This window comes from Scomber scombrus, chromosome 9, assembly GCF_963691925.1.
Source record: "Scomber scombrus chromosome 9, fScoSco1.1, whole genome shotgun sequence".
Taxonomy (NCBI): domain Eukaryota; kingdom Metazoa; phylum Chordata; class Actinopteri; order Scombriformes; family Scombridae; genus Scomber; species Scomber scombrus.
In genome coordinates this window covers 11,392,356-11,417,777 of record NC_084978.1, presented here as the reverse complement: position 1 = coordinate 11,417,777, position 25,422 = coordinate 11,392,356, and the positions used below count along the sequence as shown (strand labels likewise).

The 25,422-nt window shown below is 39.5% G+C and overlaps 1 protein-coding gene across 1 annotated transcript in view; it reads left to right on the top strand.

Moving 5' to 3' along the window:
• The window catches only part of enox2 (ecto-NOX disulfide-thiol exchanger 2), a 175,275-nt gene that overhangs the window by 109,561 nt on the left and 40,292 nt on the right, over positions 1-25,422 (top strand). Inside the window, exon 5 of the mRNA XM_062425353.1 lies at positions 12,423-12,554. Within this exon, the coding sequence (XP_062281337.1) occupies positions 12,423-12,554 (132 nt within the window). The remainder of the gene's footprint in view (positions 1-12,422; positions 12,555-25,422) is intronic.

Genomic DNA, 25,422 nt, shown 5'->3' with positions numbered 1-25,422 from the left:
GCTAATGTTAGCCCCATTGTGCACTGCTTGGTGTTCCCAGTAAGCTAGCGTTCGCTCTGGTCCGAGGTAGCGGGGCGTGTTTAGAGGGCAGTCCTTATTTGGAAGTTTGTGGCTTCAAATGGAAAAGATGATGCCAACCATGAGATTAAACTCTTACCACTTCTGCTAAACAATTTCCTTAAAAAACCCTGCAGATAGGATATGTCAAACAGACTGTACATTACAATGATGTGATGAAGTGGATTCTCAGTTGCCCCTCAGTAATGATTGTGTTCTCTTCTGGTTTCTTATTTAAATGAGTGTGAAACTAAGGAGATAATGGCGAAGGCAAATATGAATGCAGTCATTTAGGCAGCACCGACTGCAATCATTTTTAGCTGCTTAATGAACCCATCCAGTCTCCCTTGGTCTGTGAACCACTAACTCTGTCTGAGAGCGACAAGACAGTGTTACGGTATGGACTGTTTTCTCAGCGGTATAAAGTTTCTGTTGCATTATTCTAGTGCAACCTATTACCTTATGGACTTCACTTACATCTGATGTTCACTGTAGAAGTACTTCTATTTGTAAAATCTGTAAGACACTCCTGTTAGCATATTGGCTGTTTTGATATTTTTGAGTAGAGTTTGATTTCTCTGTTGAACGGGCCGCACCTCTGGAGAGCTGAAAGTCACGTTCCAACATGATGCATAATGGATGAGCGAGAGTTAAATTAATATAGCATGTACATGAACCTAGCTGTCTTATCTCATTAATGTCCGTGTTTATCTATTGCTTCAGCACTGAGGTTTGAAGTCTCAATAGATTAACTCACATGAAAGTTCAGCACTGCAGGAATTTGTCATTTTTAATTGAACATATATGTTTCACTTCCAACTTTCATATTTCTGCAGAATTATTACATTTGTGAAAATGCTGCAGGAACTTTACCCAATTACTTTTCAGTGTTTCCCCTAGGTTGACTGCTTTGGGGCAGCTGAGGCGGGAGAAGAGGAGGATGTGTTTCCACAATATTCATTCAGAATGAATGCTGCTTTTCATTAGGGACTCAATTCCATTCCCAGTTTAATTAGAAATGCCAAAGATTTTAATACTTTTTTTAATGGTCACATCAAACTGAGATGAATCTGCAGCAAGTTTATGCTGAAAAATGAATATCTGACATGTTTTGTAGAATTACATAATGGAATTATTATTTCTGTAGTATTTGTGTGTGCTCCACTCTAGTATAATAATTATTTATGTTGAAAGTGTCTTTATTTTAGGGACAGTTCAATTTTATGCACTTCAGTTTTAGTTTTTCATGCATTTGGTGTTCAATCTTTTTTTAGTGGATAGGAAAACAAATCTAACAGAGTTGGCATCTGTGGTCCGACCAGTGGCACCATTTAGGAGGAGGTGATCTGTGACTGCTCTCGTGGGTATGTGTCACATTGATCCCTGTCAACTCTGATTATCTGAACCAAAACTATTTCGCTTGTAAGCCTTTGGGCCCCGAAAACAGACACTCACACATAAACAGACACAGTCTAATCCACTGAGTCACTGGGCCTGGTCAACACAATTAGCCTTCATGTTTCCAAGCCAGTCCAACCACAGTTAACGGTTCTTTATCTTTCTGGATTTTTTCACTTGACTGAGTTTCTTTGGTCGCTCAGTACTGTAGGAAATGAATAGACTCCTGGGTGACATGTTGATACTGTTACTGGAAGTATAAACTCATTGTATTGTCTTGTGGACAAGGACCTTATTTTCAGTCTTTTAGCTTTTTATTCCTGCATACGGTTGAATTCACACCAAATCAGGCGTTACAGCGAAAAAGCCAGTCCTCCCAATCACTTGAATGGGGATAGTGCATTTAGGCTGCTGGGTTGGGGGCTGTAGTGGTGCCACAGTAGCCTATGGCAGGAAAGTTGAACCAGAATCAACTTTTGGAGAAACACAAACCGTCACGCTGCAGTGGCCATTCCCAGCCGGCTATCAGACTGATGAGACTGAGCTGTACAACCCTGCCGTGAGGGAGGACTAAGACGTTACTAGGAGGAGTAGACATTTCTCTTCATTTGATGATGTAGAAGTAAAGTTGGGCTTTGCTGATGGCTTCCAAACACATTTCAAAAAGGAGAGAGAGAGAGCGCGAGAGAGAGCTAGAGAGTGAATGAAGAGAGCAAGCGGTGGTAGCAAGAACACTGGTGAATGAGAGGAATAAAACATTATTTTCAAATAAACACGCCCACGCAGCCACCCCCACCTACACCTCTGCACAACCTCGCGGAGGTGTGCCGCAACGCCTGATTTGGTCTGAATACAGCCTCAGCTCTCTGCAATTGTAGAGAAACAAAGCAGTCATATAGCGCCTATCTCATAAACGCTCTACATGTGCGTACCTACTCACTAAAGGCTTCACACCAGTTAACATAGTCTCAAACTACACAGCAGCTCTTCTCCACGCATCTCGACAATCGTCTCTAATTAGCAGAGATAAGCATGAAATGTAAGGGTTACACTTAAAGTTCTCCGGCTCAACACTGATAAGTAGTATACAAACCCTTGATAAATGGTTTATAACACACTATAATGTAGTTGTCAGCAGATAAGTGTTTTAAAAGAAGTATAGATGTAGAAGTGCTTACCAATATTGTACATTACACTTAAAATTAAATCTTATATCTGATTATAACTACATTGCAGTGTCTTATAAATTTTGTATTAAATGTGTATGTACTGATTACAGTTCTTAAATAAAGGGACTTAAAGTGTTATCAACTTAATAAAAACAGCAAACACATTCTGTACCTCTCAAAAAGCTAGTGGAAGGAGGTGAAGCACATACAGATTGTGAGATGAAATAATTAGACACCCTGTTAAAGTGAAGAATTTTTTTTGGAGGAAAATGTGCAACTGTGAAAAAAACATGTCTTCTGCCATATATTAACTGCACTTTAAAGTGTATCAAAAATAGGAAATATTACACTAGAAGCATGAAGGTGGTTGTATGCTCCTTCAAACATGTTGGTTTGATGTTGGAGAAGCCCATTAAGCCCCCTCCACCGGCACTTTTCCAACGGGTGATGAGGGAGGTTGTGTAGAGCCAGGAAAGGAGTAAACCACGTTTCATGTAAGAGGAATTAATAATTCCATGTTCTTCATTTAGAGCAACAACATGCACTTCATATCCATATTTCATTTGGACAGTATCATTCCTGCTCTTGCTGCTACTCATACTGTAGTTCTGTCAACATAAACACTGATGAGGTACTTCACTGTGTTGCAATTAATTTTGTAGACAGATCACTGCAGGTTCGCAAATAAAAGTAATAGAAGCTTTATTGATCGCTGGTTGGTTGTACAGTAAAATTAACACAGAAGTAAAACATTGTTCATCTGGTTGAAATAATTTGTTTCTCTACTTAACTCTTTGTAGCACATAAATGAGTGGCTCCGGTGCTGCAGGATTCATGCCAATTTCATATTTTCCACTTGCGTGACTGACTTTAAATGATTAAATTGCCTATTTCGCCTCTCTTCTTTAGATTGTTGTCATGGTAATAGAGTCCGTTTTTTCTGCACATCTGCATCACACTGTCCATTAGATTAGATGTCATACTCACAAATCTGTATTTACTGATGTGGCAGCTTGGCCATCATAAAAAAATATTTCAGATTGATAGTCACTACCACTGTCGTTCATTTACCCCCCATAGTACAATAGATGCTGTACATCATCTGCACATTAAAATGAGGCAATTTCTCCTTGTCAGTAATGAGATCTGTGGGATTAGTTGTTTTTGAACGGGTACAGTGTAAATGCAAGTTTATTTGAATTGAAATGCACATCATAAACATTGCTTATGGCATGGAAGCATATTTTTCATCAAGCTTCATACAGTTTTATGCAGTGCTTCACTGGCTCATTGTGCGTGTTTGAATTAATAAGCCAGCAAATGACAATAGAGTTTTATATCATATGATGCTTCAGTGATTCATTGTGCATGTTCAGATTAATAAGCTAACAAATGAAAAAGAGACGCACAGCTTTTGCAGCTTCCCAGCTGTGTTGCATTTTTCTCCCAGGTGTGACAGACATACAGGACAATATCAGCTTCTCTGTAATTGAGTAAATCTACACTTCTGTCGCTGTGGACAGAAGGATATCAGCAGCCTCTGTAAACAAGTTAAAGTTGCCTCCTGTCTCTTAGAGCTCATCATTCTTAAAGAAGTAGCAGCTGTTTTGATACATGATTAAGATCAGTGATACAGTTTGCTCCTGCATCCTGTCAGTCATGTACTCATTTTCCTGCTCATGGATGTCAGTTTTCATTTAGTCAAGAATGCTTTCATTATTTATGATTAAATATCCATCTGTTTAAAACTTGAGGATAGAAGGAAACAGTGGCCAGAGATCACCTTAACTCCTGACAACCTTAACATATACCAACTAACCTAAATGTTTTGCAAATCTCTTTACCTATTAGTCTGCCATACCTTCCATCTGATATTATAATCATCATAATAACGTGTGAATCTCATCTTTAGCAGTATGTGCTGAAGATATGATTTCCAGTATTAATTTAAAATTTCCTCACACTCTTTGCAAGCTTATTTCATCGAATGCTGTCACATCTTCATTTCTTTCTTATGGGCACTTCACACTTGCGATGTGCCATCATACAGGAAAGATGTTACTTTCAGCTAATATCAGGGAAATGAACCATCCAAGCAGCTAAAAACAGTCATTCAGATGTTGCTGTTTCTATAGTTTACTCTAGTTGGATATAGATATTGTTTTGCATTGGTAGGATTGGTTCCTTCTTACAAAGGTTACATAGTAGCCAGCAGGGGTAATTTTTTTTTTAGAAGAGACATACCCCAAAAGCAGTTTACATGGTGACAGTCACTCTGAAAAATAGTGGAGGAAGCAGTAGCTGAGTATTTTCAATGTGTGCTGCAGGTCTGGAGCTGCAGAGCCAATCTTGAAATTGTTGCAGCCCTTCAACTTGAACTTGGTCCAGTCGAAGTTGAATTTGGTTCTGCTGGCGGGTGAAGAGTCACATCTATCAATGTCACCTCAGCATCACATTTCTTCCACACAATGTGACCATCTAACCGAAGCATTTAAATGTTAGCCCTTCAGAAACCTCACGAAGCAGTGTGGCAGGTGGGCTTTAATGATTTCTTCAACAAACCTCAGTCTTAAAGACATGCGGCTCTTTATAAACACACCATGTTTGTACTATTAGTGATTCCTCACACAACATTACATCACATTATTTGAAATACTTTGATACTATTGATGTGGCGAGATTACAGCTCTGTTTGAGACCTCTCTTCTTTCTCTCTCTTTCATACTCTTTATCTCCCATCCCTCTTTCTCCCCACCAGATATCAGAGTAATCTGTTCTTGTCTGTCACCTCTCTCAGGCCGATAAGAAACAGAAGAGTCATGCTCCTGTCCAGGAACGGATGTTCCTCCTTGACAACATTGACACAGACACAAGTGCCTCTGCTCCATTTGTATAAAAATAGCTCCTGATAAGGCAATAGAAATTGAGGTTGTTTAGTATTACTATTCTACCCTGTGAAGCCTTTAGTAAGACTTATTTCACAGTAAGAGACATGCTTATTTCTGGTGTGCATCACTCTTTCTTTTTTATTTTCTCTGTCACTGCCCATTAAAAACTGAAAGTCGTAGTTCAAGAAACTGTTGTCATATCAGGGGCTTCATGGCTCTGCAGCTCTTGATGTTACATCAGGCTTTGCTTCATAGCAGAGTCTAATCACACAGTATTTTTTTTAAAGGGCGCTTACAGCATTCAGCCATTCCAAACCCAGCACTGAAAGTCATTTAGGGAATTATAATTAAACGTTTTGTTGTAGTTGCCGAGGAAAGATTGTTGGAGTCATGACAGCTGCTTTAATCTTTTGGTTAATCATGTCAGCAGTGTTACGTTGTTTATTATATTATACATTTTATATTGATGATTTGTTAGGACGAATAAATAAAAGGCTGATTTTATCATGTTTAATACAAATGTTGTAGCAGCACCAGCAGATTTTGTTGAATCTTTTGTGCCACATGTGTGATGACCGATAGAAAACACTGGCGTTCCATATTTGTTAAAGTCACTGCAGAGCTAGAATTATAACATTAAAATGTAATTACATCCCCCATCATTCTGAGTCAGTAGATGTTCGGGACTCAGAGCTCTAATTATAATAGTTATTTATATAATTATGTTGTTCTATGTTAATGACTATCATCAACACATTAATGCTTTATGGTGGTTGGTGTGGTATTGGTTACTCTCACCAATGGGATAAAGAATAGCTCATGTATGTCAGGTATATTAGAATTGATCTATTAATCATTTAAAACAAAAAAAATACTTTGATAATATTGACGAGGATCTCTGGTGAACATTTCAGGCTTGTATGTTTTTAATGCACTGTGGCTCACCGGACTAAATCACAACTAGCATGAGCACGTCATTGGACGATAATATGGGTCAGCTATGCATTGCTCCTCTAGTATTTCGTGACAGAGTTTGGGTTTCGGTCACCTCTGTGGAGCGGGTTCAGGTTAGTCTTTCCAATCCAATTTTGAGGCAGTAATTTGATTTGACAACCTCCGCTGCCACCACCTCACTAAAGCCATGCCAGCTCCTCGTGCCAGTTTCTGCTGCCTTCATGTGGATCTTGTTAGTTTCTCTCTGCAGCAAAAAACATTGTATATAATTTTAGAGAAAATCCTGGAGAATGTGAATCCTGCTGTCAGTCTCCCTGAACTCCAGTCTTATTAGCGATTTTATTAATACGAATATATCAAGGTAAATGAAAGAGAAACAGCAGAGGGAGTTTCTCCCACAGTTTTTTCCCCATGAGGCTAAGGAGTCTTCAGGCCTCTTCTGTCATCTCTACATCTTCACTTTGTTGTCTTCTTTTCTGGTCCTAAATGAGACGCGGTGTAGTATAACACTCTGGGCCCTCTTCAGTGTGCCACCACTAATCACCAGACCCCTACCAGTTTTATCATAATTAACAGATCAAAGAAGCGGAGAGAAGGGCAGTCATACATTATTAAACAGACATGGGCGCATGTGTGTGTCTAGATGTGCTTGATTCTTGTGTATGTTAGGCACGTAAGTAATTGAAGAATAATATGGAGATCATACCTGCTGTATTTCTCCATATTCAGTAGGCTTTGATAGTTCATCAGAGATAAAGCTGTACAAATCAGGGGTCCTTGAGGGGGTTCCAGGGGGTCCCCAGCAAAAAGGTTAATAATTTATTGTCCCTATAACGCAATCCATAAGTATCACAATTAGAAGATGTATGACTATTTCAGTGATGGGTTTCATATACTTTCTGCAGCAAAAAATGTATCACATGGGACACAATCTTATCAAACAGGGGACCAAGTATTCATTTGTGTCAGTTTAGGGGTGACATGAAAAAGTGAAACAACACTTTCTACCATTGCATATGTCTCATCTTCATGTTCTTTGATTCATCTCACATTGTAATGAGACTTATTTTTCCAGATGACCCTGGAGGTACTCTTTTGACCTCCCTCCTTCCTCAGAAACACACATAGACAAACACAAACACACAGACCTGCATTCAATAGAAGATTAAGGTCAAAGAGGCACCTACTCTCAGAATGCAATTGTGCACTGAAAGGCATATTTTATACTGTGCCTTTCATGCATATGTATGGACACTTCTCACATCCTTCCAAATGAAAAATAAGACATTTACTCCAGTATTGTTTCTCAAAATGAATCATGTAGCCAGCAACAGTTATTTAGAGTTTTTATTTTTAGGACATGTATTCAATTTACTTTCGCTCCATCTGTCTTCGCAACCACTTTGTGTTCAGCAATGACATTGTATTATACACTAATTATAGATTTTTGCCGTTTCTACTTCGTGGTAATGACTATCATCAGGTCTCTTAGCTTTATTGATTGCTGCCATGTTGGAAGTACAATTTGAGGTTGCTTCCATTTTTGGCTGGACTGTAACAATGGGGGCCGCACTATAACCACAGATGTCCATTACTGCCTGACTGAGTGAGTCGCTGAGTGATGAAGTTACACCATTGGCTAGCAGGTTGAATGTTGGAGTTTCTCCATTGGCTTTTTCAAAAGAATCAGCAGGAACAGTCATGTCTAACATCTTCAGGGGGCGTTTACAGCGGTTTCACTCATTAACTGCAGCATATTGCAAATTTATGGTACGCTCTGAACGCTGTACAGCCGAGGCAGCAGATGACCTACCTCTGAACCATGACCGTACGACTGTCGGAGGAGCGTACGGAGGCACTGTTTGGGCTGACCCCGGCAAGTGAGGTCCGTGACCTCGGTGTTCCCGAGGAGCGACATCTCGCTCCTCGGGATGATGTAGGCAGGAGAGAGAGAGAGAGCATGTTTAAAACACCCCAAATAACACTGACAAAACACTCAATACAGAGTTAAAAACAAGAGACGTCCACAGATAGAAACTGATGAAACAGATGAGCAGGGAGACTTAACAGACAATTACAATAGTTATAATTAGCTTTTTTTTTTTTTTTTTTTTTAAAGTTCCTTTACAAATCATCCCAAGACATCCCTCTCTCTTTTTTTTAACTCAATCGTAGCTTAACCATGTAATGTGATATGCTACTTCAGTGTACCTAACAACAAATATTTTTAGGACCACCACAAAAAATGCAAATGAACATTTAATTTCCAGGAATTAACATTATAGATGCTACCAATGAATATCCCTGCAACTAATTGCCCACAATTCCGCACATCGACCATACACGGTACAGCCATATACTAATGTTGTTTAGTTTTCGTAGTTATTTTGTCTTGTCAGCATCACATTTATCTATTAAAACCTGACGTCCTCTATCTCTCTTCTCCTCACTGTTCCTCATATGTTTGTCTCCCTCTTGAATTTGCTCTCTAGGGGCCATAATAAACCTGTAGTTAGCTGTTAAAACCATGTGCTTTTTAGACTAAATGGCCCTGAGCGTCTCTCTCCCTGCTGTTGGGGCTTACGGCCAATGGGCCTTAAAATGACTTAATTTCCTATCTGCCTCCTGGGGGAGCTCTTAGGGAAGCTAAAAGCCGGTCACAGCCCGCAGAGAGTGAGTATCACAAAAGCCTTGAGCTGGGGTTTACCCCAGCAGAATCAAAAGTGCAGTTATTATCGGTTTATTTGCCGTGAGCAATATCCACACTAATGTATCATAGTGATACTTGAATAGAGGCTTAGAGAGTTGTATATTGGGTGGTCCATTAGTATTCCTTACTTTACGTACTTCTGAAGGTTGTAGGCTTATTGTCCTTGGTACACTTGAATTTCCTTTTTGTTCACTGGTATGTCTTGTATGTTGATTATTGTAATGAGTAAAGGATTAATCACTGGCTCTAGCAAATGTCTTCAAATCATCCATCACAATATCGAGAAGCTCAAATGGACGTACTAAAGTTTCTTGTTTTGTCCAACCAACAGCTCAAAACCCAAAAGTATTATCATAGAGGAAGAACAAATGTTCACATTTGAAACTATGATTTTTTACTTTATTTCTAACGACCAGCCTTTAACAATTATTCAGTCATCAAAATAATTTTCAGTTTCAGATCTAGATCTAGCTAGGCTTAACCAGACTTATGTAGAACTCTGCAGTTCTATGTCATGAGGTCTTTCCTGCACATGATTAGACAGTCTATGTAATCAGACATGACATTTGTTTGAGCTCAAACTAAATTGAACCAACAGCTGAAAATAATTTGGCTTATGTTTTTTACCTTCTCTGAACATTTGACCTTGAAATTAACAATCAAACGCTGGAATTTAATTAGATCCTTTTCATTCCAGGTCGACAATTGGCTTCAAAACCAAAGTGCACTGATCCATGTTTTTAAAAAATATTATTGACATTAATTCCCTCATTGGTAGTTGTCCCTGGGTCCTATTCCTCCTCTCTGGCAAGTTGAATGTATGTGTTGTGCATGTACACGAGTGCACTTCTCTGATGATTTTTTTAGCGTCTGCGTTTTATTCAAACACTTCTCCCTCTGCTCTATATATTGATGCAGTTGTGTAGGATGGTTACTTTAAGGGGGAGCCAGGGCTGATTCCTGCCCTCAAGGTCACTCTGAACTCCAAAATCAAAAGCCCTCAATGATTGACGCGCAGAGCTGCAGGCCTGAAAAGTGTAATTGATTCATGGAGGCAAGAGTGAGTGTGTGTGTGGGGGGGGGGACGACAGTTCAGTTATTGCAGGAAGCATCAAAGATGAACAGAGCAGGAAACAGAGAAAAGGAAGGAACAGGAGTTTTAAACGAAAGTAACGGGTGTCACACTGAAATTGGATGCACTGAGTGAATGAGGGCAGAGGGGTCAGACAGATGAACTGTTAGGTTGTGACTCGAATGCAGACTATTTGACAAGTTAATTTGACCCAGCACTTACAGTACACCCTGTACAAGAATAGTTCTTCTTGTAGGGAACACAAGGAGCCATACTTACACCTCTCTGTAGAAGTCTGATCACCTGTGCAATTAATTTCCAATCAAAGGCAATGACATGCTTTAAAAAGTCAGTAGATTAGATGAGAGAGGACAAATGGACATATGGTTTGGTTTACTGTTCATAGTGCACATACATTCCTCATTATCTCTACTTCACTCATTTACATGTATTGATCTATGTTAATCTATATGCAATTAGATGCTACTAACTCCATTTCATTGTCATGGGGTAAAATGTAGAATTGAATGTAATCTAATCTAGTGGTAGGTGTAAGGGCAAGACTGCGCAATATGGATAACATTTACACGCATTATAGTATAGATAGAGTTGAAAAGATGAAAATATAATCCAACAAACCCTATATGATATTCAATCTAGTATCACAATATGGATATTATAATGATTTACAGCCAAGCTCAAATGATTGGAATAAGAACACAGTTTGACTGAAGACATCACCTTTCGTACCCTGAGTGTGTATATCCATCCATATAACGGCGACAACAGTTAATGTACTGTAAACTGTTGTAAAAATGCCATAAAACCCCACACCAACACTCCTCTCCTCCTTCGTTTTGAGTCCTCGAAGGTGGCCCCAGTTAATAGGGTTGTGTTAGTTAACAAGCCTGTGAAGCCCTCGTCAGCAGCACTAACAGCGACACACAGGCAGAGGACAGCGGTTTTTATCAGGCTTCTCTATAGCAGCGATAGCAGGCAGCTCCGAAATTAGTAGCTCAGAGAGGGAGGCAAAGAGGCAAACATTATTACACATTGCCTGCTGTGTCTGAACACCAGGAATACCAATGCAGAGGTTGTTGTGCAGACAGACATACACACAGAGCAGAGTGTTACCTCCACGGTCAGCTCTGCCACAGACCTTCTAAGGTGTGAAGCGTATGCACAGTGCAGCGCTTCTCATTATTAACAGTGGTGTTGGCTTTGGCATCAAGAGAGAAGAGGGCAGCTTGGCTCAGCCAGCAGTCACAGCAATTTACAGGTCTGTCAGCGAGAAAGAGGTCGACCAGAGGAGAGAATTAAAGAGCATTTAGAGCTGTGAAATAGACTGCAGACGTGGAGAATGAGCCACCGCTGGATGTATGCTGTGTTCATGTTGCTTTTACCGCAGGGTTTTTTAGTATAGAGATCTAAATGAATTTGCTTTATTATGCAACACTTGGCAAAAAAAAAAAAAAAAACAGTCTCGGTTTGCAAGTTTTAGATGTGTGTGTGTATTCATTGTACTAAGTTGGAGATGTTTCAAACTTTTCCAATGTTTAGTTGCATAGCGCCTGGCTAATGCCTGATAGCATCAGGATTTGTCTTCAGTGCCATGATAATCTTGTTTTACGCTGTATTATTTTCTTACTCTGGCTGGCAAATGAAAGCTCTGATCTTTCACTGAAGTGCTCATTGAAGTAAATTTTCAGTATATAAATCTTTTTTTTGTGAGCAAGAGTTTATATTTGCGTGACAGTGTTTTCAGTCTTCCAACAGCATTTCCAGTAGACTATAGGCACAGGTCATTGGCAGGGACTGTCACGAAGAAGCCAGACCGTTAAACCTCAAAAAACTGAACAAACAGAAACATTCAGGATGAAGAGATTCTAAATGACTGTGTTGTAGAAATCACTGGAGTGTCAGGCTGACTGCAGGGTCGTAGCGGCCTCCTCTCTACTCTCCCCTCAGACAGAACACACATTTAAAGGAGCGAGTTGTAGAGAGAAACTGGCTGGAGTTGCCACGACAACCAGACTGTTAAAAACAATCTTTCACCTCAGTCCTTGCTGCAACACGGATGTTTTTCTGGTATGACTCTGTGTCATGATGACTTTGAGGTCACAAGGATGTTATTAAATCTTCTTTCTGTCTCTGTTTTTTGTGTCTTCATGCAGAAGGGATCCATAACATGACCATGGACTCCAACTCGATACCGATTCCCATGTCAGATCCCAACGCCTGGGCAACAGCCATGAACAACCTGGGGATGCCTCCCATCGGCATTACCGGACAGCCACTCATGCCAGGTATCACACAGCAGCTTTCCCAAGGTTTATTTCAATTTTCCATAGTGTTACATTTTACGCTTATGGGAATTGGGTATTTATTCACAGTTTTGCTTCTTACAGATATGCCAAATGTTGGTTCTTGTCCAATAAAAAGTAGAGCTACAACGATTAATAAACTAGTCTGACAATCAATAATCTGCAACCATCAATAATCTGCAACTATTTTTATAACTGAATAATTGTTTTAGTGATTTTTAAGCAAAATTTCCCAATACTATTAACCTCTCAAATTATTTTATGCTTTTATTGGTCATGCATTATAATAAAAATATCTTTGGGTTTTGGACCACTAGTCAAATAAGACATTTGAAGACATCACGTTTGACTCTCAGAATTTATAATACTTAGTCAATATTTTCTGACAAATTATACTCCAATTAATTAATGAAGTAATCTACAGGGTAATTTGCAGGATTGATTAATAAGAAAAATAATCGTTAATTGGAGCCGTCATACAAAAATACTTAAGATTGTTAAGCAAGGCTGCCTTTTTCTAAAAGCACTGTCTGCAAGCGTTTGGCTGCATTAGAGAATCAGTATGCTTGGCACTGTGGCCTTAAATGATGGAGATAGGAAGTGGATTCTCGTGTGTGATTGCGGTGGCCTTTTAAATTAAGTCTATTGAAACAAACAGCTGAGTCAGCAAGATGTAAGCGCAATCCTGTAATGAGTCTTTGAATGACACACACACACACACACACACACACACACACACACACACACACACACACACACATACATACACACACAGGTGCTCTCTAACAGAGGCTGAAATAACTCACTGCAGCAGCAGCAGGGATTATTGAGAAAGCATCAGGTTTTGCTTTCAAGTTACTACAAGGAACTGGTTGTGCTATATGACACATCCCAATATAGGTTATTTCATATCACAATGATACATACTACAATATAGCGCATTTTCTGTAAATTTATGAATAAATAGCTTCGGATCCGTGTCCCAGTAGAGATGCTCACACTGAACTGAAATGAAAGAAGTGCAAAAAATAATAAACATGATCTCTACCGCGTTTTGCTGTCGTTCTACTCTCCTCTGCTTTGTTTCACTGCCGGCGGGGCTTAGCCCTCCGTGTGTGTGTGCTGCACAGAGGAGAGGAGAGACCCTAAACCAGGTGAAGTTCTCGAGTTAACAACAACTACACTTGTTATGTTACTGTTCTTTGCGTGTAAAAAGCCAAGAAGAGAAATGTAGTACTGTAATCTGCGCAAAAGATGGATAGACTCCAAATGATGAAAAATACTGCCATGATTTGGGACACAACTAAATAAATGATATAGAAAGCTGAGAGCACAAGAGAGAGAGAGCAGCGGTGGTCAAGAAAGCTAGAGAGTGAATGAGGAGGGGGAGCAGCAGTGTAGCAAGAACAAAGAAATTAACATGAGAAATACAACACTAATTTCTTATTGTTTCACAATGGTTATGGTTTAAAGCACAAACAAACACATTCACACCTCCGCATAACCCTGCAGCAAGCTGCAGAATTGCTGGATTTGGTGGTGTCACTAAAACATAGTATAATTACTATTATTAATCTAACATAGCCACAAATGGATACATTACCTCATTGCTATGCAATCTGCAAACAGCTATGTTTAAAAAAGAAAAATAGTATTAAATATAAGTAGTTCTCTCTTTTACTGGCATTCAAAACAGATTTGCTCGCTAGCCAAGAGCTGAACAACACTAGGTAGGAAATGCAGTCTTCATTCTAGGAATGCACTACTGCTTTTGTCCACATGGGTGACTAAAAGTTGCTATTAGTAACTTTACATTTTACTCAATTTATTCAAACCTCTGCACATCTTTTTGCTCAATGCTTTTTGTCTTCCTCCATCTCAAGTATCAAGTATAGATGAAAATTCAAACAGTCACAGATTCCAGTGTACCAAAAGTGTACATTATGGGTATTAAAAACGTTGTAATCAATTGATTTGGATATTTAATTTGTATAATTTCAATCTCAGGGAGCACTAGGTTGAGCTACTCTATTCTCATCCACTACTCTAATATTCAGCCTCACCAAAAGCTCTGCTATCTATAACATTAGGTTCAGCGGCACCCTCCCACTCTCCATCTCAGAAGAGTTATTCTGCCATGTCTTTGCTCTCTCCTCAGTAGAAAGCCTTTCCCTAAAGCCTTTTATAAATCACTTCCCACTACTTAGCTGAAATGCACTTTCATATTTGAAATATGCTAGGTTTGTGAGTGCATGTGTGTATGGACTTGGAGACAAACAGTCTTCCAAATGCACTCCTAGAGAAATATTGGGACACACACACACACACACACGCCTGGTATATTTCAAATCTGGTAAACAAAAGCCTGCACACTGACAAAAGAAGACACAAGTGGGTGAAGAACTTCTCATAGAGGTCAAAGGAAAGGTGGAGCTAAACCTAATGTTTACGACGGAGAGAGGACATTGGACACACATCCATTTAAGAGTCTGTATTTTTTCATGAACTGTGCATGTGAGAGTGTCATCTTCCTTCTTATGTAAGTTTTCCTTTTGAAGTTCATGTGAAGTATTTAAACACCTTTTTACAGCCAGACATTTTAAGTTGTCATAGCAGGAATAGCACAGGTGTAACTAATGATGTTAACGATGGCTCTGTTCCATTTTATGTGCATCATTAAGCCATGCCAGTAATACAGCATTAACAACAACACCTAAATGGAATGCATTCATCAGTGATGTTATTGGCTGCACCTGTGTTTGGCAACTGAAAGTGCCTGCTGTTAGAAAGATCAATTAAACAGTATTTTAGACTTACCAGTTATTGCCTAAAGTCATACTTTTTAACAAGGTGCATATGCTAGTTGGCTTTGTACTGTGTTGTTGTAATGGGAAGGAAAGCCAAGTAAGAGACCTTAATCAGTGTGCGTGAGAATAAGTTAAAGGCCATGCACATCCAAACAGGTGTTTTCACTTATTCTGTATGATTAGACCTCTGCTCATGCGGGGCTCATGTCACATGGTATGGACAGTAGAAGCGGGCAATATTCAATTTTCACTAAACTAAACTACTAAAAATAGTTGTATGTAGGATTGCAACTAATTTTTATATTCATAATTGATAAAACTGACAGTTATTCTCTCAACTAATGGATTAATTTTGTTCTATATAACATCAGGAAATAGTTGAAATGCCCAATGGCAATGTTGTAGAGCCCATTGTGATGTTATCAGATATCTTGTTCAAAAGTCCAAAACCCCAAAATATTGCATTTACTAGACCATTAAGACAGGGAAAGGCATACAATTAACAAGGTGATGTTTGGATTTTCTTACTTGAAAAACGACTTAAACAGTTAATTAATTATCAAAATAGTTGCTTGTGATTTTTTTTGTTAATTGACTAACTGATTAATTGACTCATCTCATCGTTGGTTGTGTGAGGGTTAAAAATACTGTGCATTGAAAGTACAGCACAATATCCATCACATCCCATAAAATTAAGGTTTAATTACCTTGAACGATGAACTATGGCTCATATGAAGAATCTGTGTTTTTATTAAACGCTACTGTATAATTTTGCGCCGAAGTGTATCGTAGTGGAGACTTTTCCAGTTGTGTTTCCAACTTGGTGATGGTGACATGAATGCTGTTAACAAGTGGTAATTATAGTAAGTCTGATACAACATGAACATGACCTCAGGTTGAATGTGTATGGAGCTTTGCTAGAGTTTCCTAAGGTCACTGAACCTCCTGTACTAATAAGAAGGATAGAGGTGTAATTTGTCCCACTAACAGGAGAATAAGGGAGGGGATGTCAGTCAAGCACGGTGTGTGCACACCCTCACAACCCTGAAAAGAGCTCTAATCAGGAAAAAATAATCAAACTGTCCTGTGTTGGTTTACCGTTGGTGTGCAGGGGCTTTAAGCCTCAAGTGGTGTAATACATCAAGTATCGGCAGCAGAGTGTGATATGGAGAGGAAAGGGAGGAGACAGAGATTGAGAGGGAGGAGAGTCGGGTGAAGAGGACAGCTGTGCCTCCCCTTGTTGATCACCTGGAAAAACAGCTGGTGCTTCCCTACCTTTTTCCCTCTTCCGTCCTCTCTTCTTGTATATTCCCCTCCCAACCTCACCCGTGCAAATTAACCAGCATCTCTTTAATGTCTCATTAAAGCTGAGTCCCGTCACTGTAACCCAGAGGTCCATTAGAACACACACACACACACACACACACACACACACACACACACACACACACACACTTGTTTTGCAGAGGTGAGCTCTTTTACACAAACAGAGTACAAATTTCAGAAATGTTCTGTTGTTTTATGATCTCACTACACTCCAAAGAAATGTCACATATATTTCTCATAGGACTATATTTTCCAGCTTTGCATAATTACTTCAGATAACTTTACTTGTTGAACCACAAGAGGAATATGTAAGGGGGAAGACATCTACATGAGCTCTCCCCTTTTGCCCAACCCTTTTAAAACAACTTATGAAGACAAAGAAGCTCAAGGTTGGGCGAGTATGTGTAAAATTCATCTTTGTAAAACATTTACTTTCCCAAAAAAGGCACCTGCACTCCTCTTTTCTTTTCTTTTTTCATGCTTTATTTAGAGACTGATCACAGAGCTCCATGCACACACACACTTTCCCATGTTGTCACACACTCAGTTAGCTGTCATGCAGAGCTTGCTACCAGGGCACCTTGGGCCTTTGAAGTAATCCAGGTGGATTAGCTATTGATTCTCCATCATGACTGAACATTGTCTTTGTCTCCTTTTTGTTTCACCTCTAAACAACAAGGGAGAATTCACTGTCACAGTTTGTCCTTTTCCATTTGATCTCTGTGTATTTGTGCACACATGCAATCAGTCATATGTTTCCTGCATGTACATTTAAGTGGGTTTTTACGAGTCCATTTCAGGCTCATTCATTAGAAGTGACTGTGTGCCGGAGTGCTTTCGTTACCCACATTAGACTTCGCCTCTGTTTCATCCATTGTGAGCCCGGAATGTATTTCTTCACCGCAGAGTCTTTTCCCTGCCTCCGGCCAAGTGGATTTATCCAGACAGACAGCTGGATAAACAGACCACTGTGGGTAGAGCCATCAAAACTCTGCAGCCTCACAAAGCCTGGTGCACATCTCCAATGATGACACTTTTATATCTAGGGACTAGGCAGTGCCTTCGTTTGTTAGGAAGGTTTGAGCACATGTTTATATTAGTGATTTATTTTTGTGTGTTAAAGTTGTATTTAAGCCACATGTATGATTAAAGTATGTATGTAAATGATAAATGGTGTTGAAGGTAAAGACAATTTTTGTGGTCTAAAGTATGTTTTACTGTTTTTTGGACGGCACCTGGACTTTGATCAACATCTTCTTTGATCCATGATGTATATTATACGTTTGTACTTGTATTTGCTTAATATTGTCAGTCTGTGTCTCCATATTGCCGTTTTGCCATTGCTTCTTCTCTCTCCTCGCATCTATGACATCTATTGCATATCTGTTTGTCCCAGAAGAGGCATCTTTCCCCTCTTGTTTTTTCCTCCTGTTATGTTATGTAAGAATAGAGGATGTCATACAATGTCCTGTGAGGGTAATTTGTGATTTCCGGCTGTATAATACTTGACTCTTGTAGCCCGATGTCAGCAATAGGCCAAGGACAGAGGAAATTCAAGTAAAATCCCCCATTTCTTCAAGCAGCAGGGGGTTCATCTGAAGCCATATTTGGGGAAAAAATAGATATGAAGTTGTGGCACTCATCAAAATAATAACATAATTTTTATTTAGGGATCGAGGGAGAGGGTGGCGCATAAAATGAGTAGCATCTAAAGAGGCAGGAACGCGTAAGGCACAGATCCAGTTTTTCATTGTTATGATCATAAAGGGCATTATCACTCATAATTTTAGTGAACTGGTGTTTCTCTGCAGACTGTGTGCAGAGTCAACACACTGATATGCTTTATCCTACTCAGGAATATGGAGTAGCAGTTTGTTTAAGCTTGTCAAAAACCAAAGATATAAATAGTATGATGAACCTCTTATAGTTCCTATCATCTGTACCGCAAGATCTGTTTACTTGTGCAGACAAGAGTTCAAACAGACCAGAGACAGAGTTCCTGTGGTTACGGAAAAATTTACAGAATTTTACATTCATGGGTTTTTCCTCTGGTCAGAGAAGGTTATGGTGAATGGTCCTGGTTTTAGAAATGCCCAGTTTGCAATAGCAGCACAGATTACCTGAATTCTTGATGCTCACAAGGACATGTACATGGCTTCTCAATCACACAAAGTGAGCCCTGTCTGATAAACAGCACATAGGCAAGTCATGACATATGTTTCGCAAGAACAACACATTCATGTATAGTTTGAACCGTGAGAATGCTACAAAAATGGCAACAGTAACAGCAGGAACCAACATCTGGTTTTAACACTATATCCTTTTTGAGGAGCATTCACCATGTATTTCCCCAACTTTCATCAGTGTTCTGTCTAGCATATCCAGGCTGTGAGTGGAACCAGATGGAAAGCTATAGAGTTCCTCTTCTATACTTCTCTCAAAATACAGACCTCCCAAGAAGGTTTTTATGATCCAAGACACTTGACTTTGACAATGTTCAAGTATACATACCAGCTCCTCAGTACAGTTGGCTTTTATCTGCAGTTCCCAACCTTTATGACTTGTGATCCCTTATAATGAAGCACTATCTTTTTAATGTTAAGAAATGCGTCACTTGATTAGGGAAGTGCTCTAAAAATGAAGTTATTTATCCTTATTTATCACAGGTTATAGACGATGACAGTAATTGTGCCTTCTCTACTCAAAGGATTTTGGGAGGTCTAAAGTTGTGAAAGTATCCAGTGTTCCTCAGAAAAAAAGTAACATTTAGACTACAAGTTTGAAAAAAAATATACACAAACTAGTGTAACAGAAATACACTATCTTCTTTTCATCATTGACCCCTCAGATCTGACTGTGGATCCTGGCAGTCCTTGAACTACATAATATTAAGAGCCTTGAACACAGATCTGCCTTTCAGTTGCAGTGATGCTTTTTTTTCCCCCAGTTACCCGACTCTCTTTTTAATTTTCGCCTGACCTTGAAAGTTACGTTTATTTTACCCAGCCAATAACCGCACAGCAGCCCAGTTCCTGCACAGCTTTTCAGAGGTGTGTAATGGCCTTCTCTGTTTTCACAGGAATGATTGGATTGATTTGTTTTTTCTCATATTTGGAACCTGCCTTGCCTTGAGTCAAAGCTGCATATTGGACAAAAACATGTTGGGGACTAACAAGAAGCCTACTAGCCACACACACACACACGTACATACATTCACACACTCTCCAGGAAAGCGTGTTCCTTTTCATGCACATGTATTTGAAGGTTTATCCGTATTAATTGAGATGCACATACTAATGCACCAACAACACACATACATTCATACACCCTGGAGAATAGATAAAGAGGCTCCAGGGACAGACGAGTGTTCCCTGAATAAACAATCACTCCTTTGTCCGCTGCATCCCACTCGTCCTCATTCCCTCTCCACAGGTGCCACAAAGCCCTTCACTACTGTGCACATGTACAAATACACACACACACATACACAAAACCACAGTGGAATATATTGAAAACTTGGTGTCATGCCTCATAACAAATCATTTAAACAGTGCTCCTCAATTGAATGTCATCCCTCCCCCGCCCGACCTCAGCCCCCCAAACTATAAATCAGAATCTTCCTTTGCCATAAGTTCTTTCAAATCCTTGGCCTGAATGCCGTGTCCCTTTCTGTTGACTGTTGGAGCTGCACTGGTAAGATGCCAGAGGTTTTTGGCTGCATGTAGGCGGACAGAGCAGAGAGGTGAAGACTCCCTTACTTGGGATATACAGTGTGTTTGGCAAAAAAGTAGAGCAGTTCTTATTGGACTACTGAAATGCGACTTTCTGACAGTAATTCCTATCCATGGCAGATGTATTAGATTATAAGCTAGATATTGTTAAAAGCTAGATTTGTTATGGAGATTTGAGTATGGAGGTGTCAGCTAAAGAAGACACATTTTGAAAGGCACCATGAGGTGAATTAGATTCTTATTTAGATGTAATGCAATAGGGAGATGGAATAACGTTTCCTGTCCTGCAGGTTGCAGGCTGGAGAAATGTTACTGTAAGGGGAAAATGAAGTCGGAGATGTTCATATGGAAATGCAAGGAGGGTTGACTCTTGGCAGAGATTGAGAGAGGCAGATTTCAGCCACTGGTAGGGTTCCAGGTGGCATGGCTAGCTCGCCTCATTAGAGAATATTATCCAGCATGCCTCACAGCAACGGCCTATGTCCCTCCTCCCACCACCCCAACCCTCCACCCATCCGCCGCTGACTGCTAGAAGGGACGTTTACCCTGAAAATCAGAGAGGAGAAAGACGGGGAGGGTAGAGGAGGATGACATTAAAAGCTAGAAGCTTGACACAATCAAATGTCAGTTTTTTTAAAAACTTTTCCACACCTTCTCATCGATTGGGCAGCTCAAAATGTAATTACTTTGGAAAAAAAGCCCTCTGGAAATAGATTGTTTAACATTAAAAGAACATGATGGAGAGGAATGACATGTAAAACAAAGTGTGTTTGTGTGTGTGTTAACATTAGAGGCCAGCGTTATATCTGTGTATGCGTGCTCACTCCTGCATGTTATTGTACATGGAAGGGGTGTTAACAGGGAGATGTTTGTGAATTTCAGTTTTCTAACATGAGAGAGAATAGACACTGAAGCTCATACACAGCACGGCAAAAAGGATCAGACAGATGTGTGGCCATATGTGGGTGGACCCAGCCCTAGGTTTCTTTTTGTTGTTCGTGTTCAAGAATACAGTCATGCTCTCTAAATCTCTCTGTGGAGTTCCTCCTGACTCAAACAGGCTAACTCTCCCTTTGTGTTATTGAGTATGCAGCATATTTGCTGGCAGTACATTTTGTATCTCAGTCGAACCATTTAATAAGTATTAGTTATTACAAAAAGACTGTAAAAATAGATTTATTGCTATGTATACTGTACATTGATATTAAAAATTGAATTTAAAAAAAGCATTAAATATTATGTCCATATATATAATGCCTCTCCTCACATCACACTGTGATTTATTTATTTTTTTAAACAACCTGATTTTGACTGTGTTGAAGGCATAATAATTTAGCTCGTTTCATCATTATTGACGGTTGAATCACTGCACTTTACTTTAGCTCCATTATTTTACACATTGCAATTCAGGATAACAGCTTTTCATGCTATAGACTCTTTCAGTTTTGCCTCAGTTTAAACTATAAAACAATAAAACTAACTGTAATGGAAACGGAGAACAGAGCCACAGCAGCAGCCACACAGGAGAGACACTCCATGGTGTGCTATGATTTAATCTATGATGAGGATTCACCCTTTTCATTTCTTTGACTATGTGTAAATCCGATGTTTTCAGATTGCATAAAATGAACACTTGTCACATAAGCCGTTATAAGAGTTTAGAGTAGGCGCAGGACTGTACTGAGGAGCAGATTTAATGATTTGGAAGCCCCAGGGAAAACTCTGGCATACGGCCTCCATCTTGCCTTATATTCAACCGTTTTTTCTCCTTCAGAATGATAAATACATTATTATTAATCATTAATCTTTAGGACAGTTTCCTTACACACATACAGACTCAAAGGCCAAGCCAGCAATATGCTGCTATTCTTTGTGAATTGGACCGCAGCCCAGCACCCCCTGCCAAGCTACAGAGTTCCCTGACGCAATCCGAGCGACAACCAGGCGAGAGCCAGTCGTGCTTGTTTTGAACAACATTGCACTAAAGAACAAAATGGAGGGTGAGGGTTCCTAAACTCAAAACAACAAACAAAGTACAGGATTAAATAAGGTTATTACTTTAGCATTATCTTTTAAGTGTACATTTCACACTGGCTAGCAAAACAACCAAATTCACCATGATAATACTTTTTCAAATCTGACCTCTACCCTGATTAATACTGAAATAATACATTAAAGTCTTGAAAATAACAGTAATTCCCTTAGATCACTGTTTTAATATACACATAGCAGTAGTCCATGTGTGTGTGCAGGTTCATCTGTGTCTACTCTCAGCATGTGTTGTAATGAGTAGCACCAAAGAGGGAGGAAATAATGTAAGTATGTTGAAAATGGACATGAGAGAACTCTATTATAGCCGGAAATCCTTAAGAAGTAAATAATCTCTTTTATTACATGCAGCTTTGCTACATGCTTGCTTTAGGTCTCTGGCTCTTAATGGAAACGGATAAATTCACAAGCACACACACACACTCCAGAGGCAACATTAGCAGCACTGCAGTGAAACTGCACCAGCCATGGCCCTATGCAACCAGGTTGTTTTGTCCATGTGAGCTGAAATGTAGTTTCTTTGCATTGACATACAACTTGTGAGCTCTTATGGATGCTTTTTTCTCTTTCTTTTTCTTTATGAATTGCTCTTTGTTTCCTCAGTCTTGATTATGAAAAGTGTTTGGCATTCAGGTGGCCATTGCACCACCCTCCCATATTCCATCCACCCTTTCTTATCATTCCTCCTGCTATCTGTCTTTTTCCCTTTCACTTTACCATGCTGAAGAAGTCATCAATTGCCTGGCAAATAGGATCCTTCTTATCACTCTGCTTCCTCTCACTATGACACCTGTTTAGAGACTGATGGTGAGGTCATCAATAGACTAAGTGAGCCTTAGTGGTCTATTTTCCTTTAATTTACTCCACCTAGCTTTTTTTGTTTTGCTTTGTTTTATCAATCTGGCCTCTATTTCCCTTCCCTCAGTTTTGTCCTTCAGCTGATCTTATCAGTCTAACATATTTATTACACCCTCTCTGGCTCCGGGGACCTATCCTGAGTCTTCTGTAATGTGCATATTTCTTTATTCTCCTTCACTGAGTGTCATTTAATTCATCCATTATTTCTTGTGCAGCAGATTTAGAGGAAATATAGTATCTATTGCCAGTTAATGTGTGCACTGTAGAAGGGTAATATTAGTTTGCCTTTGTCGAATTTATTGCTATTGAAGATCAAAATAGTCAGATGTCCAATGGAACCCACATAATATATGCCTGCTGTTATTCTCTGAAATATCACATTGAACTGAAAATACTCGCAAAGATCAAAATTGGAATGAAATACAAACAAAATATAAACTTGAATGTTTGAACTTTACATTGAAGACTGTGCCAATTCATGAAAAGCTAAAATAGAGTTTAGTTCAAAAATTGATTTAATATTTGTCATGTTCGTTACCAACATTTTAATTTTTTTTCATCAATATAATTTTGGTTTCACCTGGTATTTGCTGCCTCTGTGCCCTCCCACCGATAGCTGCATATTTAAATATTTTCACATTTTTATTTAAAGGTATACTATTCAGGATTTGTCAGTTAGTGTTTGTAAACACACAGCATTCAAAGTTGGTCCCACTTCCCCGACTCAACATCAAAAAAAAAAAAGAGAGAGATAGAAGGAGAGCAGTGGTGGTCAAGCGAGCTCAAGAGTGAATAAAGAGGGCGAGCAGTGTTAGCGAGAACAAAGCCGTGAATCAGATAAAACATTATTTTATGATTGTTTCACAGCGGTTATGTTCTAAAGCAGGAGTAAACACGCCCACACTTCCATACAACCCTGCGGGTAGTTTTGTGTAGTAGTTTTTGTGTGAATGCAGAGCTTCATCCCGTCCACTGTGGCCTCTCTGTTCTGTGCGTGTGAATAGTTCAGCCCCGCCCTCAGTCAAGCATAAACACAGACCTGTAGCTCTTTATGACACAGAGACAGAGAGCAGAGCAGAGGAGAGACACAGAGACAGCGATGAGTCCCGGCCTCACGCTCAGTACACTGTTATTGTTGGGAGCTACACACCCACTGCCCAGAGGTTCATGCCCTGAAGTGTCCCAAACAGCAAAATAATTAAAAATATGGCGTCGTCTCTGCAGGTAATTACATCACCACAAACTTCGATTGTGTCATAAGTGATGATTGAAACGGATGATCGTATACTTAGTTTTTTAATCCTGCATAGTCATAGTCTCAAATTAAACTTGTCATTAAGTAGCTTTCTTGCATAATCATTTTTATTTTTTCTTATTTTGCAACTGTGTCTCACAGTCAGCAGACAACTTCAATAAAGCAATTTTTTGCCAGTGTGTCACATTGATTTTGTTACCTATCCAGGACATTAAAGCGTGCGTATAATCTCTAGTGAAGGATTTGTTTTAGTAAGCAGCGCCTCTGCTTGCACATACACAGGTGCATAAACATTGCACACCCTGCGGCATAATTGTCAACGCCAAATCCTCTGCAGGTGATGTTGAGGCACATACCGGAGGGCAGCGTCATTTCCATTTCAAAAAGCTCCATACTGGGATGGGTGTGCTCGTGAAAGCACATGTGACTCTGGATGCCAGTGCGCGTATGTGTTTGTGAGTGTAGGTGTGTGCATGTTTTCCCAGCTGCAGTCTAAATCAATATTGTAAATAAAGATTCTCTGTTATGTAGGGTTTAGACACAAAACATCTATAAGGTCAAACAGCGGGAGTGAGTGACAGAGTGACTCAGTAAAAAACTTCTTAAAATATGCATGTTGTTTATGAGATGATTTATTCATGAATGGCTGTGTATTCCATTATATGTAGGCTGCTTGTGTGTCACTGGTGTTGACAAAGGAATCACTCAGGGAATAAGTACACAGTGTGAAATGAAACTTAAAAGATACAGTGTGGGCTGAACTGATGACTGGCCAAAGGGTTAGTTGTTGAAAAAACATCTGTGATTAAATATTACTGTGTTTG